General features: G+C 37.3%; 1 protein-coding gene across 1 annotated transcript in view; it reads right to left on the reverse strand.

Moving 5' to 3' along the window:
- The window catches only part of EML5 (echinoderm microtubule associated protein like 5), a 196,277-nt gene that overhangs the window by 151,179 nt on the left and 30,957 nt on the right, over positions 1–14,141 (reverse strand). The window contains exon 4 of the mRNA XM_011974323.1: positions 3,211–3,370. Coding sequence (XP_011829713.1) covers positions 3,211–3,370 — 160 coding nt within the window. The remainder of the gene's footprint in view (positions 1–3,210; positions 3,371–14,141) is intronic.

The raw sequence follows: 14,141 nt of genomic DNA on the forward strand, positions 1-14,141 counted from the left end.
AAGAGAGTCAGAGACAGTCTGTAGAAAAGTAATAGAAAGTACATTTCAGAACAAAGGACCTCAAGATTAAAGAGATTACGGTGCTTTCAAGAGAGTGCCAGTAATTCAATCCAGGGGAGGGAAGGAGTGCCAGCTGGAAAGCAGCAAGGGACAAGGCTGGAGAGGTAGGGCAGAAGCCAAGAGGAAGAGGTTTTTGGTTTTGTTTTTTTTTTTTTTTTGATAGAGTTCGAATAAAGAGAGAATTCAGTTTTAAATGTATAAAATGGAATATCTACAGAACATTCAGGAGTGATATTTAGAGTTGAGAAGCTAGAGCCACTGTTAGCTGATATGGAAGTTAAAGTCACGGGCCTATATACTCACCCAGAGAATATAAGTAAAGTAAAAAGAAAAGGCTACAGACTCCTGAAGAACACTGACACTTAAGAAGCAGACAAGGAAAGACTCCTTTAAAGATAAGAAGTAATAGTCAGGGAGAAAGAAAACCAGATAAAGACTCTATCCATCTTCCCAAATTCCTCCCTGATCCTATTCCCAGACAAAATCTTATTTGTGTCCATTAAGTGAATTGGAAGTATCCATAAAAAATTCTAGCACACCAAATTTTTAAATAAGAAAGAGATAATAATAGCATCTATTCCATAGGGTTGTTGGAAGGATTAAATGAGATAATGCAGGCTTAGCATAATGCCTGGCACTTAGTATATGCTCAACACCTTTAGCTATTATGTTTTCATGAACTTAAAATTTTAAGTAATATGTTCTCATGAAGATCTGTGATAATGAAATACACGTACCCAAGACTTTTCTTATAAGTTGCTCAAAATAAGTGAAATTAAACAATTTCAACTAGTAAAAGCTATGGGCATGATTTCTCCTTGGATATATAAAAGAAACTCCTCAGCAATGCAACATATTACATTTAGAAAGGGTAAATTTAAAGCTAAGAAGAAAATATCTATATTTAATGTTATAGACACTTATAATTAAAATGGCTTGAATTTCATAACACCTTAAGTGATTTTTTAAAATAACTTTGTAGGTTTGTTTTATAACATTTTATGCTCCTATGAAATAGATAAGTATTATTATTTCCTCTAAAAAAGAAAATGAAATTCCAACAGTATATTAAGACTTGAAAAATTATAGCAAAAATGGGACATGAATTAAGTTTGTGCAATTGCCAAACACTGCTATATGGTGATATAAACCTAGAAGCACATTTTCTTTTTCCAAATAAGAGATTACAATTAAGTCTTTATAGATCCATTACCAGAAAGTCATATCTTACTAATATGAACAGGAGGCAGGGAAATACTGGGTAGAAGAGGGTGGGGTCCCTGGCAAGGGTTCCACCCTCAAGCCTGGACCCCTGGCCCTAAATAAGAACATGCATTCCTGTTTTCTTGCCCGAATGTTGCCTTTGCCAAAATCACTCTGGCCCACCACAACCCCAACCCTGTACCCATAAAAACCCCAAACTCCACTGGCAGAGGAGCAAAACAGCACTGCAGAGAAGGAGAGAAGTGAAGTGTCTGCACATCAAGAGGAGCTTGGCCGGGGATGGTCAGGAGAAGATTATCTTCCCACTCCATCCGCTTTCCAGCTCCCCATCCCGCTGAGAGCCACTTCCATTGCTCAATAAAATCCTCCATATACACCACCCTTTAATCTGTTCTTGTGACTTGGTTCTTCCTGGACGCTGGACAAGAATTCAGGATGCACTGGGTGCAGGAACCCAAAAAGGCTGTCACACTGACTCTTCACTGAGCTGTTTAACACTTAAGCTACCAGTGTTAAAGAGTATTGTTTGTAACACACACTCTCTGGGGCTCCAGAGGTTGTGGGTAACCCCTAGATGCTGCCACAGGCAAGCCAGCACCCAAAGGCACTCGCTCCGGCTCTCCTGCAACCTCTCACCTGCGTGCCCCACTCCTGCAAGGGGTTTGAGCTGCGCAGCCAAGTAAATGAGCCACACCCATTACAAGTCCTATGAAGGGGTCAAGGGAACTCTCTCATCTCATTACCAGAAAATCATATTAACCTATGCTACTCAAAGAAGCTATTCCTCAGAGTAATATAGAAAAACATCTACTGGTTATCATGTTCAAGGGGATAGAACACACTGTAATTTGTTTCTATAAAATTGAGATCTATAAAATTAATGAATTAAAAAGCAGGTAACTAAAATTGTTCTAAAATTTAAAATGATTTTAAAGTCTAATTATAACATAAAACTTTTAAAGATTATAAATGAACAACCTGCAAGATCCAACTTTTTACTGATAACTTTGAAACTATTTTTAGGTATAACGATTTCCATAAAAGCACCACAAAAAAAGCCCTTGGCTTGTTTAACTTTTTTAAATCATTGACTAGAAGTAGATGATAATTTAGAAACTGATTAGTCAGTTGAGTGATAATTATATCCTTTGTTGTGAACTTTGATTTTGTATAAAAAATAACTCATAGGAATTGTTCCATTATATTCAACAAAAACATAATTTTAATAGACAACCTTTAAGGTAACTGAAAATCGAAATATAGGCTAGGTGCAGTGCCTCAAGCATGTAATTCCAGCACTTTGGGAGGTCAACATCACTGGAGGATAGCTTGAGGCCAGAAGTTTGAGACCAGCCTGGGCAGCACAATGAGATCCTATCTCTACCCAAAAAAAAATTAGCCAGGCATGATGGTATGTGCCTGTAGTCCTAGCTGCTCAGGAGGGTGAGGCAAGAGGATTGCTTGAGCCCAAGAGTATGAGGCTGCAGTGAGCTATGATCATGTCACTGCACTCCAGCCTGGGCAGCACAGTGTGACCCCGTCTCTAAAAATAAAAAAATAAAATTTAAATATATATAGCTTTCTAAGAAACTTAATTATCCTAAGATATCATCCATCTATCCTATCAAAATACCCTAACTGGAAAAGAGTTATATAGAAAAATCTCTATAATAACCAGGTAATATTCCACTGACTCAAAATTACTTTGGCTTTCAAGGTAGTAATTAATTCAGTTGAGAAAGTTCTTGACATGATGAAATAAAAACCACATTGTTATATATCAACTACCCACCCCACCTACCCACCTCCACCTTTGAACAAATACTTTTCATCAAGTGTCCAAATTAATATTTATAGATGTATAATCATTTTCTATAACACACTTGAACATACAATTTAGAAAAAAAATGAAAAACTGTCACATACCTGTCCATCTAAGTCAAACGCCAAGCAAGCTATACCATGTGTATGAACATCCTTTAAAACTGATATGGTCTGCACAGTGTATGAATCCCAAATACAAATATAAGGCTCTTTCCCAACTTGTCCTGTTGCTACCAACACTCGTTCAGGGTGCAATGCAAGGCTGTAAAATAAGGAAATAAAGAAATAAGTAGTATTATTAAAAATTGCTTATACAGATTTTATAGTATTTGGTAGATGAAAAACATATATACCAGTGTGAACATTAGACTTTATCCATTTTAGACAATTTGGATTTTTTTATTATTATTATTTTTGTTGAGACAGTGTCTTGTTCTGTCAGCTAGGCTGGAGTGCAGTGGTGTGATCTCAGCTCACTGCAACCTCCATCCCGCCAAATTCAAGCAATTCTCATCTCAGCCTCCTGAGTAGCTGGGATTACAGGCACCCGCCACCATGCCCGGCTAATTTTTGTATTTTTGGTAGAGATGGGGTTTCGCCACATTGGCCAGGCTAGTCTTGAACTCCTGACCTCAAGTGATCTGCCTGCCTCAGCCTCCCAAAGTGCTGGGATTATAGGTGTGAGCCACCATGCCCAGCCAGTAATTTGGATTTAAAATAAATAGCTTCTATAAAAATCCATGCTAACAGTTACTACTTCATAGACTATGTGATAAAGTTAATGATAAGCTAATTATACCCTTCATGATCCCTGCAATATACTATGTGTAAACTTCTCAAGAAAAGAACTCTCACAAGACAGTGACTGGATCACAGCAACAAATTGGCAGCCTTTCCTCATTTAGTATTGACCTGTTTTCAAGCCTTCTTTCCCATTTTACTATTCCTTTCATTGAATAAAGTTAGACCAAATCTTAATGTCTAAATACAGCATTTAGTAGCCCTGCTACTATAACACTCTTTTTTTTTTTTTTTTGGGACAGTTTCCCTCTTGCCGCCCAGGCTGGAGTGCAGTGGCCGGATCTCAGCTCACTGCAAGCTCCGCCTCCCGGGTTTACGCCATTCTCCTGCCTCAGCCTCCCGAGTAGCTGGGACTACAGGCGCCCGCCACCTCGCCTGGCTAGTTTTTTGTATTTTTTAGTAGAGACGGGGTTTCACCGTGTTAGCCAGGATGGTCTTGATCTCCTGACCTCATGATCCGCCCGTCTCGGCCTCCCAAAGTGCTGGGATTACAGGCTTGAGCCACCGCGCCCGGCCCAACACTAATTCTTAAATTATAAATTCCATTTAAGAAACAGAAAAGTCACCCATATTTCGCAGAAAATAATCTATGAGTCTCTAGAAACAAGACAAAGACCTAGCAGTTGGTAATAGCTTATATACATCAGCAGAAGGCGGGGAAAATATAAATTCTATTTGATAATTTTTTTCTATATGTCAATTTAGAATATCACATTTGCCCTTGAGATGAAAAAGAAAATCACTCATGGCATCAGGGTGGAGAATCAACTAAAAGGGGAAAATTAGGAGGATATTAAAACAGAATCAAGGCTGGCTGTAATGGCTCATGCCTATAATACCAGTGCTTTGAGAGGCCCAGGCTGGAGGATCACTTGAGGCCAGGAGTTCAAGATCACCCTGGGAAACACATTAAGCCATTGTCTCTACCAAAAAAATTTTTTAAAATGAGCCAGACATAGCAGCACACACCTCTATTCCCAGCTACTTGGGAGGCTGAGGTGAGAAGATCGCTTGAACCCAGAAGTTCAAGGCTGCAATGAGCTATGACTGCACCACTGCATTCCAGCCTGGGCTTCTGGGCCAGATTCTGTCTCTAAAGTAAATAAAGACGACAAAATTAACAGACTGGATGCAGGGGACAAAGGGAAGAGAGGGGGCTAAGATGACTCCTGGGTTTCTGGCTTGGGTATTTGAATGGTTTGGGGTGGTATTCAACAAGTCAGGGAATACTAAAGGGGTAATCAATGGGAGAGAAGTTAAGTGGGAATACCAGGTTGGTTCAACATATGAAATCAACAAATATGGCATATTAACAGAATAAAGGTCAAAAAAACTCCCATATATGTTTATCTCAATAGACACAGAAAAATTATTTGACAAAATCCAATCCCTTCATAAAAACACATAACTAGAAACTGAAGGAAACTTCCTCAAACTGACAAAGGACATCTACATAAACCCAAAGCTAATAACATATTTAGTGATGAAACCTTGAAAGCTATCCCACTAAGTAAAGGGAAAAAACAACGATATCAGTTCTTGCCACTCATTTAACTTGGTATTAGATATTCTAGCCAAGAAAAATAGGCCAGGAAAAGGAACAAAAAGTAAAAGTAAAGATCTCTACTGGCAAATGACATGATCATATATACAGAAAATCCTAAGGAATCCACAAAGAAACAACCAAAAAATGAAGAGCTAATATGAATTCAGCGAGGCTGCAGGATATATGATCAACATAAAAAATCTATTGTATTTCTATACACTAGCAAAGAACAATAAAAAAATTAAAGAAAATAATCCCACTTACAGTAGCATCAAGAGGAATAAAACATTTAGGAATAAATTAAACAAAGTACAAGATTTGTACACTGAAAACTACAAAAACCCACTGAAGGACATTTTAAAAGATCTAAATAAATGGAAAGGCATCTCATTTCTGGGCTTAGAGGAATGTAATATTTGTAAGATGGCAATACTTCTCAAATTGATCTACAGAGTCAACACAATCCTTGTCAAAATACTAGTTGTCTTTCTTGAAGAAACTGACAAGCTGATTCTAAAATTCAGAAAGACTCAGAATAACCAAAACTATCCTGAAAAACAAGAACAAAGTTGGAAGACTCACTTTCCAATTTTGAAACTTACAAACTTACTACAAAACTACAGTAATCAAGACAGTGTGGTACTGGCATGAGGATATGCAGATCAATGAAACAGACTTGAGAGTCCAGAAGTAAACCCATACATTTGTGATCAATTGATTTCAACAAGGGTGGTGCCAAGACAACTCAATGGGGGAGAAAATGGTCATTTCAACAAAGAGTACTGGGACACCTGAATATATATCTATACACAAAAAAATAAATTTGGACCCATACTTCAAACCATATACAAATGTCAACTCAAAATGGATCAGAGGCTAAAATAATTGTTAAAACTCTTGGAAGAAAATATAGGCATAAATCTTACTGATCGTGAATGAAGCAGTGGTTTCTCAGATATAACACAAAGCATTAGTGACAAAAGAAAAAGCAGATAAAATGGACTGAATCAAAATTAAAAACTTTTATGCTTCAAAGGACAACCATCAAGAACACAGTAACACAACCCAGAGAATGGGAGAAAATATTTGCAGAGCACATATCTGATAAGGGACTTGTATTAAGAATATATAAAGAATTCCTACAAATCAACAATAAAACTACAAATAATCAAATTTTTCAAATAGATAAAGGATTTTAACAGACATTCCCCCAAGGAAGATACACAAAAGGCATATAAAAAGATGCTTAACATCAATAGTCAGTAGGGAAAAGCAAATCAAAATGACAATAATATACCATTTCTTTGTTCTTTCTCTTTCTTTCCCTCTTTTTTTCTTCCTTCCTTTTCTTGCTTTCTTCCTTTCTCTTTCTCTCCTTTCTTTCTATTTACTTATTTAAGACAGGGTCTCACTTTGTCACCCAGGCTGGAGTACAGTGACACGATCACCACTCACTGCAGCCTCGACCTCCCAGACTCAAGACTCATCCTCCTGCTTTGGGCCTCTCACGTGGCTGAGACTACAGGTGGGTGCAACCACACCTGGATAATTTTTTTTTTTTTTTTTTTTTTTTGTAGAGATGGGGTCTCCCTATGTTGCCCAGACTGGTCTCAAACTATTGGACTTCAGAGATCCTCCCACCTCAGGCTCTCAAAATGTTGGCATTACATGTATGAGCCACTGCTCCCAGTCCACTTCTATAAATATACATATATATACACATATATATGTGTGTATATGTATATACATTTTGAGACAGAGTTTCACTCTCAATGCCCAGGCTGAAGTGCAATGACACAATTTTGGCTTACTGCAACTTCTGCCTCCCAGGTTCAAGCAAGTCTCCTGCCTCAGCCTCTCAAGTAGCTGGGATTACAGGCATGCACCACCACACCCAGCTAACTTTTCTGTATTTTTAACAAAGATGAGGTTTCACAATGTGGACCAGGACGGTCTCGAACTCCTGACCTCAGATGATCCACCTGCCTTGGCCTCCCAAAATGCTGGAATTACAGGTATGAGCCACTGCGCCTGGCCCACTTCTACATTTTAAAAGACAGAAAATATGAAGTATTGGCAAGGATGTGGAAAAAGTGTAACCCTTAAACATTGATTATGGGATTGTAAAATGATGCAGCCTATTTGGAAAACCGCTTGGTAGCTATTCAAAAGGTCAAACAAAGTTACCATATGATCCAGCAATTCTACTCCTAGCTGTATTCCCAAAAGGAATGAAAACATATGTCCACACAAAACTTGTACACAAATGTTCACAGCAGCATTATTCACAAATGGCCAAAAAGTAGAAACAATCCAAATGTTTGACTGAATCATGAATAAGTAAAATGTGGTATCCATACAATAAAAATGACAACAGGAATAAAGCACTGATACATGCTACAACATGGATGAACCTTGAAAACATTATGCTTAGTGAAGGAAAACAGATATATAAGGACCACATCTCATATTAATCCATTATGAAATGTCCAGAACACGCAAATCCTTAAAGAAAGTAGATTAGTGATTGCCAGGTGCTGGAAGGAGAGGGGAATGGATAAGGACTGCTAATGAGCTTGGGAATTTTTTAGGGGTAATAAATTTCGGAAATTAGATAGAAGTGATAGTTGCAGAACTTTGTGACTATACTAAAAATCACTTGACTGTGCACTTAAAGTATAAATTTTATATTTTGTGAATCATCTCAGTTTTTAAAAAGTGAAAAAATACTGACATTACCGTCTGCATACATATTTTAAGTATAAGGATTTATGCAAAGAAAACCTTTGAGGTTAGACAGACATGGGTTCAAAATTCTGTCTCTGCTCTTCACAGGCTTCTCAGCAAATTCTTTATCTTCATCTTGTTTTCTCACCTTCAAAAAGGGCATATATTTACTGTAAGGTGAGGGAAATTTCCCCAAGCTTGAAAACTGGGTTGGGGGCGGGGGGGAAGGCTGAGTGTGGTGGCTTGTGCCTGTAAACCCAGTGCTTTGGGAAGCTGACGCAGGAGGATCGCTTGAGGCTAGGAGTTCGAGACCAGCCTGGGCAACACAGCCAGACCCCACCTCTACAAAAAAATAAAACAACTAGCCAGGTACGATGGTACATGCCTGTAGTCCCAGTTACTCAGAAGGCTGAGGCACGAAGATCACCTGAGCCCAGAAGTTCAAGGCTGCAGTGAGCTGTGATCATGCCACTGTATTCCAGTCTGAGTGACAGGGCAAGTCATTATCTCTTTAAAAAAAAAAAAAAAGTCTGGGGAGAAAAACTATGCAGGTCCTCACAGTTTAACTACAAAATCTACATACAATAGAACAGAGGTACTCAAAGTTAGAGAAAAAGGATACGGTGGGTGTATGTTTAGATTTATAAGAAACTGTCAGTTTTCCATAGTAGTTGTACCATGTTACACTCCCACCAGCAATGTAAGAAAGTTCCAGTTGCTCTACATTCCCACTAATATTTGGTGTTGCCAGTGTTTTAAATTTGAATTTCTGATGACCATTCACATGGACTAATTGGTCTTACAATGATCTGTTCAAGTCTTCTAGCCATTTTCATTAGGTTGTCTTTAAATTTTTGAGTTTTCAAAGTACTTCATATATTCTCAATACAAGTCCCTTTGTCCAACATGGGACTTGCAAATATTTTCTCCCAGACTGTAGCTTTTCTTTGCATTCTCTGTTTCTCTCACAGAGCAAACATTTTTTAATTTTTATGAAGTCTAGTTCATTGATTTTTATGGACCATGCTTTTGCTTAACCAAAGGTAATAAAGATTTCCTCTGATATTTTCTAAAACTTTTATAGTTTGTCTTACATTTAAAGCTACAATCTATTTTTGTATAAAATGCAATGTATGTTACAGGCTTTTTGTTTGTTTTTTGGGTTTTTTTTTTTTTGCTGTCTTTATGTAAGATTCCTAACTTTTCAGCACCATGTATTGAAAAGACTGTCTTTTCTCCTTTGAATTCCCCAGGCACTTTTGTCAAAACTCAATTGACCATATCCATATTACTTTTCCACAAATTGTACCCTATATTTTACACCATTAACCTATGTATCTATACTTTCACCAATACCACACTGCCTTCATGAGTATAGCTTGATAATAAGCCTTAAAATTGAATACTGTGGATCTTCTACCTTTGTTCTTTTTCCATATTGCTTTGGCTATTCTAATTACTTCATCTTTCCTATAAGGTTTAGAATCAGCTGTATATCCTATGTATCTTGTTGGGATTATGATTAGAACTGCATTAAATCTGTAAAGAACTTTGAAAAGAAGTGACATCTTAACTATATTGAGTCTTCCAATCCATAAACATAGCATGCCGTCCCTCCATTTTTCAGGTATTCTTTGTTTTCTGTCTCATTTTATAGTTTTTAGTATATAACATAGACCTTGCATAGATTTTGTAAAATTTATACAGATATTTTTGAGCTTTTGTAGACAGTATTGCTGTAAAATTTCAGTTTCCAATTGTTCATTGCTAGTCAGTAGAAACATAACTGATTTATGTATGTTGACCTGGTTTGCGAACCTGAGAAATTCACTGAGTTTTAGGAGTAGTATTTTTTGTGTGAGTTTTTTAAAAATAAATTATTTGGAATTTTCTATGTAGGCAATCACGTTGTCTAAGAATAGAGACAATTTACTTCTTCCTTTTCTTTCTATAAGCCTTTTCTTTTTACTTCTTGTCTGATTGCACTGGCTTGAACTTCTAGCAGGATGTTGTTTTATTATTATTATTATACTTTAATTTCTGAGATACATGTGCAGAAAATGCAGGTTTGTTGCATAGGTATACATATGCCTTGGTGGTTTGCTGCACTCATCAACCTGTCATCTACATTAGGTATTTCTCCTAATGCTATCCCTCCCCTTACCTCCCACCCCCCAACAGGCCCCAGTGTATGATATTCTTCTCCCTGTGCCCATATGTTCTCATTGTTCAACTTCCACTTGTGAGTGAGAACATGCAGTGTTTAGTTTTCTGTTCCTATGTTAGTTTGCTGAGAATGATGGTTTCCAGCTTCATCCACGTCCCTGCAGAGGACATGAACTCATCCTTTTTTATGGATGCATAGTATTCCATGGTTTATATGTGCCACATTTTCTTTAATCAGTCTATCACTGATGGGCATTTGGGTTGGTTCTAAGTCTTTGCTATTGTGAACAGTACTGTAATAAACATACGTGTGCATGTGTCTTTATAGTAGACTGAATTATAATCCTTTGGGTATATATCCAGTAATGGGATCGTTGGGTCAAATGGTATTTCTGGTCCTAGATCCTTGAGGAATCACCACACTGGCTTCCACAATGGTTGAACAAATTTACACTCCTATCAGTGTAAAAGTGTCCCTATATCTCCACAACCTCCTCCAGCATCCAGTGTTTCCTGACTTTTTAATGATCGCCATTCTAACTGGCGTGAAATGGTATCTCATCGTGGTTTTGATTTGCATTTCTCTAATGACCAGTGATGAGCCTTTTTTCATATGTTTGCTCTGATGATAGTTTCTAAATGTATATGCACCCAATATACGAGCACCCAGATTCATAAAACAAGTTCTAAGAAACTTACAAAGAGTCAGGTCGTGTGTGGTGGCTCACGCCTGTAATCCCAGCACTTTGGGAGGCCGAGGCGGGTAGGTCACCCGAGGTCGGGAATTCGAGACCAGCCTGAACAACATGGAGAAACCTCATCTTTACTAAAAATATAAAATTAGTTGGGTATGGTGGCACATGTCTATAATCCCAGCTACTCGGGAGGCTGAAGCAGGAGAATCGCTTGAACCTGGTTCAGCGAGGTTGCAGTGAGCCGAGATCATGCCATTGCACTCCAGGCTAGGCAACAAGAGCAAAACGCTGTCTCGGGGGAGAAAAAAAAAGAAAAGAAAGAAAATTACAAAGAGACTTAGACTCCCAGACAATAATCGTGGGAGACTCTAATACCCCACTGTCAATATTAGATCAATGAGACAGAAAATTAACAAGGATATTCAGGACTTGAACTCAGCTCTGGACCAAGCTGACCTAACAGATATCAACAGAACTCTCCACCCTAAATCAACAGAATATACATTCTTCTCAGCACCACATAGCACTTATTCTAAAAATCGACTACATAATTATAAGTAAAACACTCCTCGGCAAATGTAAAAGAATGGAAATCATAACAAACAGTCTCTCAGACCACAGTACAATCAAGTTAGAACTCAGGATTAAGAAACTCACTCAAACCCACGCAACTACACGGAAACTGAACAACCTGCTCCTGAGTGACTACTGGGTAAATAATGAAATTAAGGCAAAAATAAATAAGTTCTTTGAAACCAATAAGAACAAATACACAACATACCAGACTCTCCGGGACACAGCTAAAACAGTGTTTGGAGAGAAATTAATAGCACTAAATGCCCACAGGTGAAACTGGGAAAGATCTAAAATCAACACCCTAACATCACAATTAAAAGAACCAGAGAAACAAGAGCAAACAAATTCAAAAGCTAGTAGAAGACAAGAAATAACTAAGATCAGAGCAGAACTGAAGGAGAGAGAGAGAGACTAAAACCCTTTCAAAAAAAATCAATGAATCCAGGAGCTTTTTTCGAAAAGATAATAAAATAGATAGACTGCTAGCCAGACTAATATAGAAGAAAACAGAGAAGAATCAAATAGACACAATAAAAAATGATACAGAGGATATCACCACTGATCCCACAGAAACACAAACTACCGTCAAAGAATACTATAAACATCTCTACACAGATAAACTAGGAAATCTAGAAGAACTGGATAAATTCCTGGACACAGACACCCTCCCAAGACTAAACCAGGAAGAAGTCGAAACCCTGAACAGACCAATAACAAGTTCTGAAATTGAGCAGTAATTAATAGCCTACCAAACAAACAAACAAAAAAAGCCCAGGACCAGATGGATTCACAGCCAAATTCTACCAAAGATACAAAGAAGAGCTGGTACCATTCCTTCTAAAACTCTTCCAAACAATAGAAAAAGAGGGAATCCTCCCTAACTCATTTTATGAGGCCAGCATCATCCTTACACCAAAACATGGCAGAGACAAAACAAAAAAAGAAAACTTCAGGCCAATATCCCTGATGAACATCGATGCAAAAATCCTCAATAGCAGGATGTTTACTTAGAAGGGACAAGAATAGACACTCTGGTCTTTTTCCTGATTTTACAAGGAAAACATTCGGTCTCTCACTATTAGGCACAAACTTAGCTGTAGGTTTTTTACAGATGGTTTTACAGTCGGGTTAAAGAAGTGGCCTTCTAGTCCTCGTTTGCTAAGCATTTTAAAAAATACGAATAAGTATTAAATGCTGTCAAATACTTTTCCTGTATCTACTAAGATAGTACCTGGTTTTTCTTCTTTAGTGATTTATATAGTGAATTACACTGATTTCCAAATATTGAACCAGCCTTGTATTCCTGGAATGAACCCTACCTGGTCATGATATATTTATCCTACTGATGGATTTTACTTGCTTATTACCTTATTTTGTTGAGATTTTTACATGTATATTAATGAGAGACAGTTGTCTGTAGTTTCCTTTACTTCAAATGTTTGTCTGGATTTTGTATTAGAGCAATGCCAGCCTCATAAACACGGCTGAGAAGTACTCCCTCCCGTTCTATTTTCTATAAGCAATTGTGTGGAATTGGAATCATTTCTTCTTGTGAGTTTGACAGCTTATATCTTTCAAGGGAATAGTTCATTTCATCTCAGTTGTCAAATTAAGTTGTTTATAGTAATCCCTTATTCTCCTTTTAACATCTATAGGTCAGTAGTGATATCCTGATGATACTGGTAATTTTTGTCTTGTCTTTTTATTTTTGGTCAGCCTAGCTAGAAATTTATCAATTTGATCCTTTTCAAAGAACCAGCTTTAGGTTTGATTTTTCTCTATTGTTTTGCTGTTTGCACTAATTTGTCTTCATTATTTCCTACTCTGTTTGCTTTTGAGTTTGCTCTTCCATTTCTATTTTCTTAAGTCAGACTCTTACATTATTGACCTGAGATTATTCTTCTTTTCAAATATATGCATTTAATGCTACAAATTTCCCTTGAAACACTGCTTTGGCTGAATTTCACAAATTTTGATATGTTGTATTTTCATTTTCTTCCAGGTCAAAATATTTTCTACTTTCCCTTCTGTTCTATGTTATTGATTTTTATTTTGATTCCATTATGGTCAGAGAACATACTCTATATGATTTCAATTCTTTTAAATTTGTTAAGGTTTGTTTTATAATATATAGCCTATTTTGGTAAATGTTTTAGAACTTGAAAAGGATGTGCATTCTGTCGTGACTAGCTCATGCTGTTTGCTATGCCATGAATAATAAAGTCCTCTGTCTCTAACCTAAGAATTTCATGTCTTTGCCGGCATCCAAAAAAACTGTAACATACTAGTTTGTAACAACGGTACTATATTAGCTTTCTATGCTAATGTGACAAATTACCATAAATTTAGCATCTTAAAGCAATACAAGCTTATTACCTCCCAGTTCTGCAGGGCAGAAATCTGGTTACAGTGTGACTCAGCTGAGTTCTGTGCATACCGTCTCACAAGGCCAAAAGTCAAGGTGTTAACACAATTAAATTACTTTCTAGAGTCTCTGGGGATGAGTCAGCTTCCAACTTCAT

The sequence above is a fragment of the Mandrillus leucophaeus genome, unplaced genomic scaffold (assembly GCF_000951045.1).
Source record: "Mandrillus leucophaeus isolate KB7577 unplaced genomic scaffold, Mleu.le_1.0 Scaffold144, whole genome shotgun sequence".
Lineage (NCBI taxonomy): Eukaryota > Metazoa > Chordata > Mammalia > Primates > Cercopithecidae > Mandrillus > Mandrillus leucophaeus.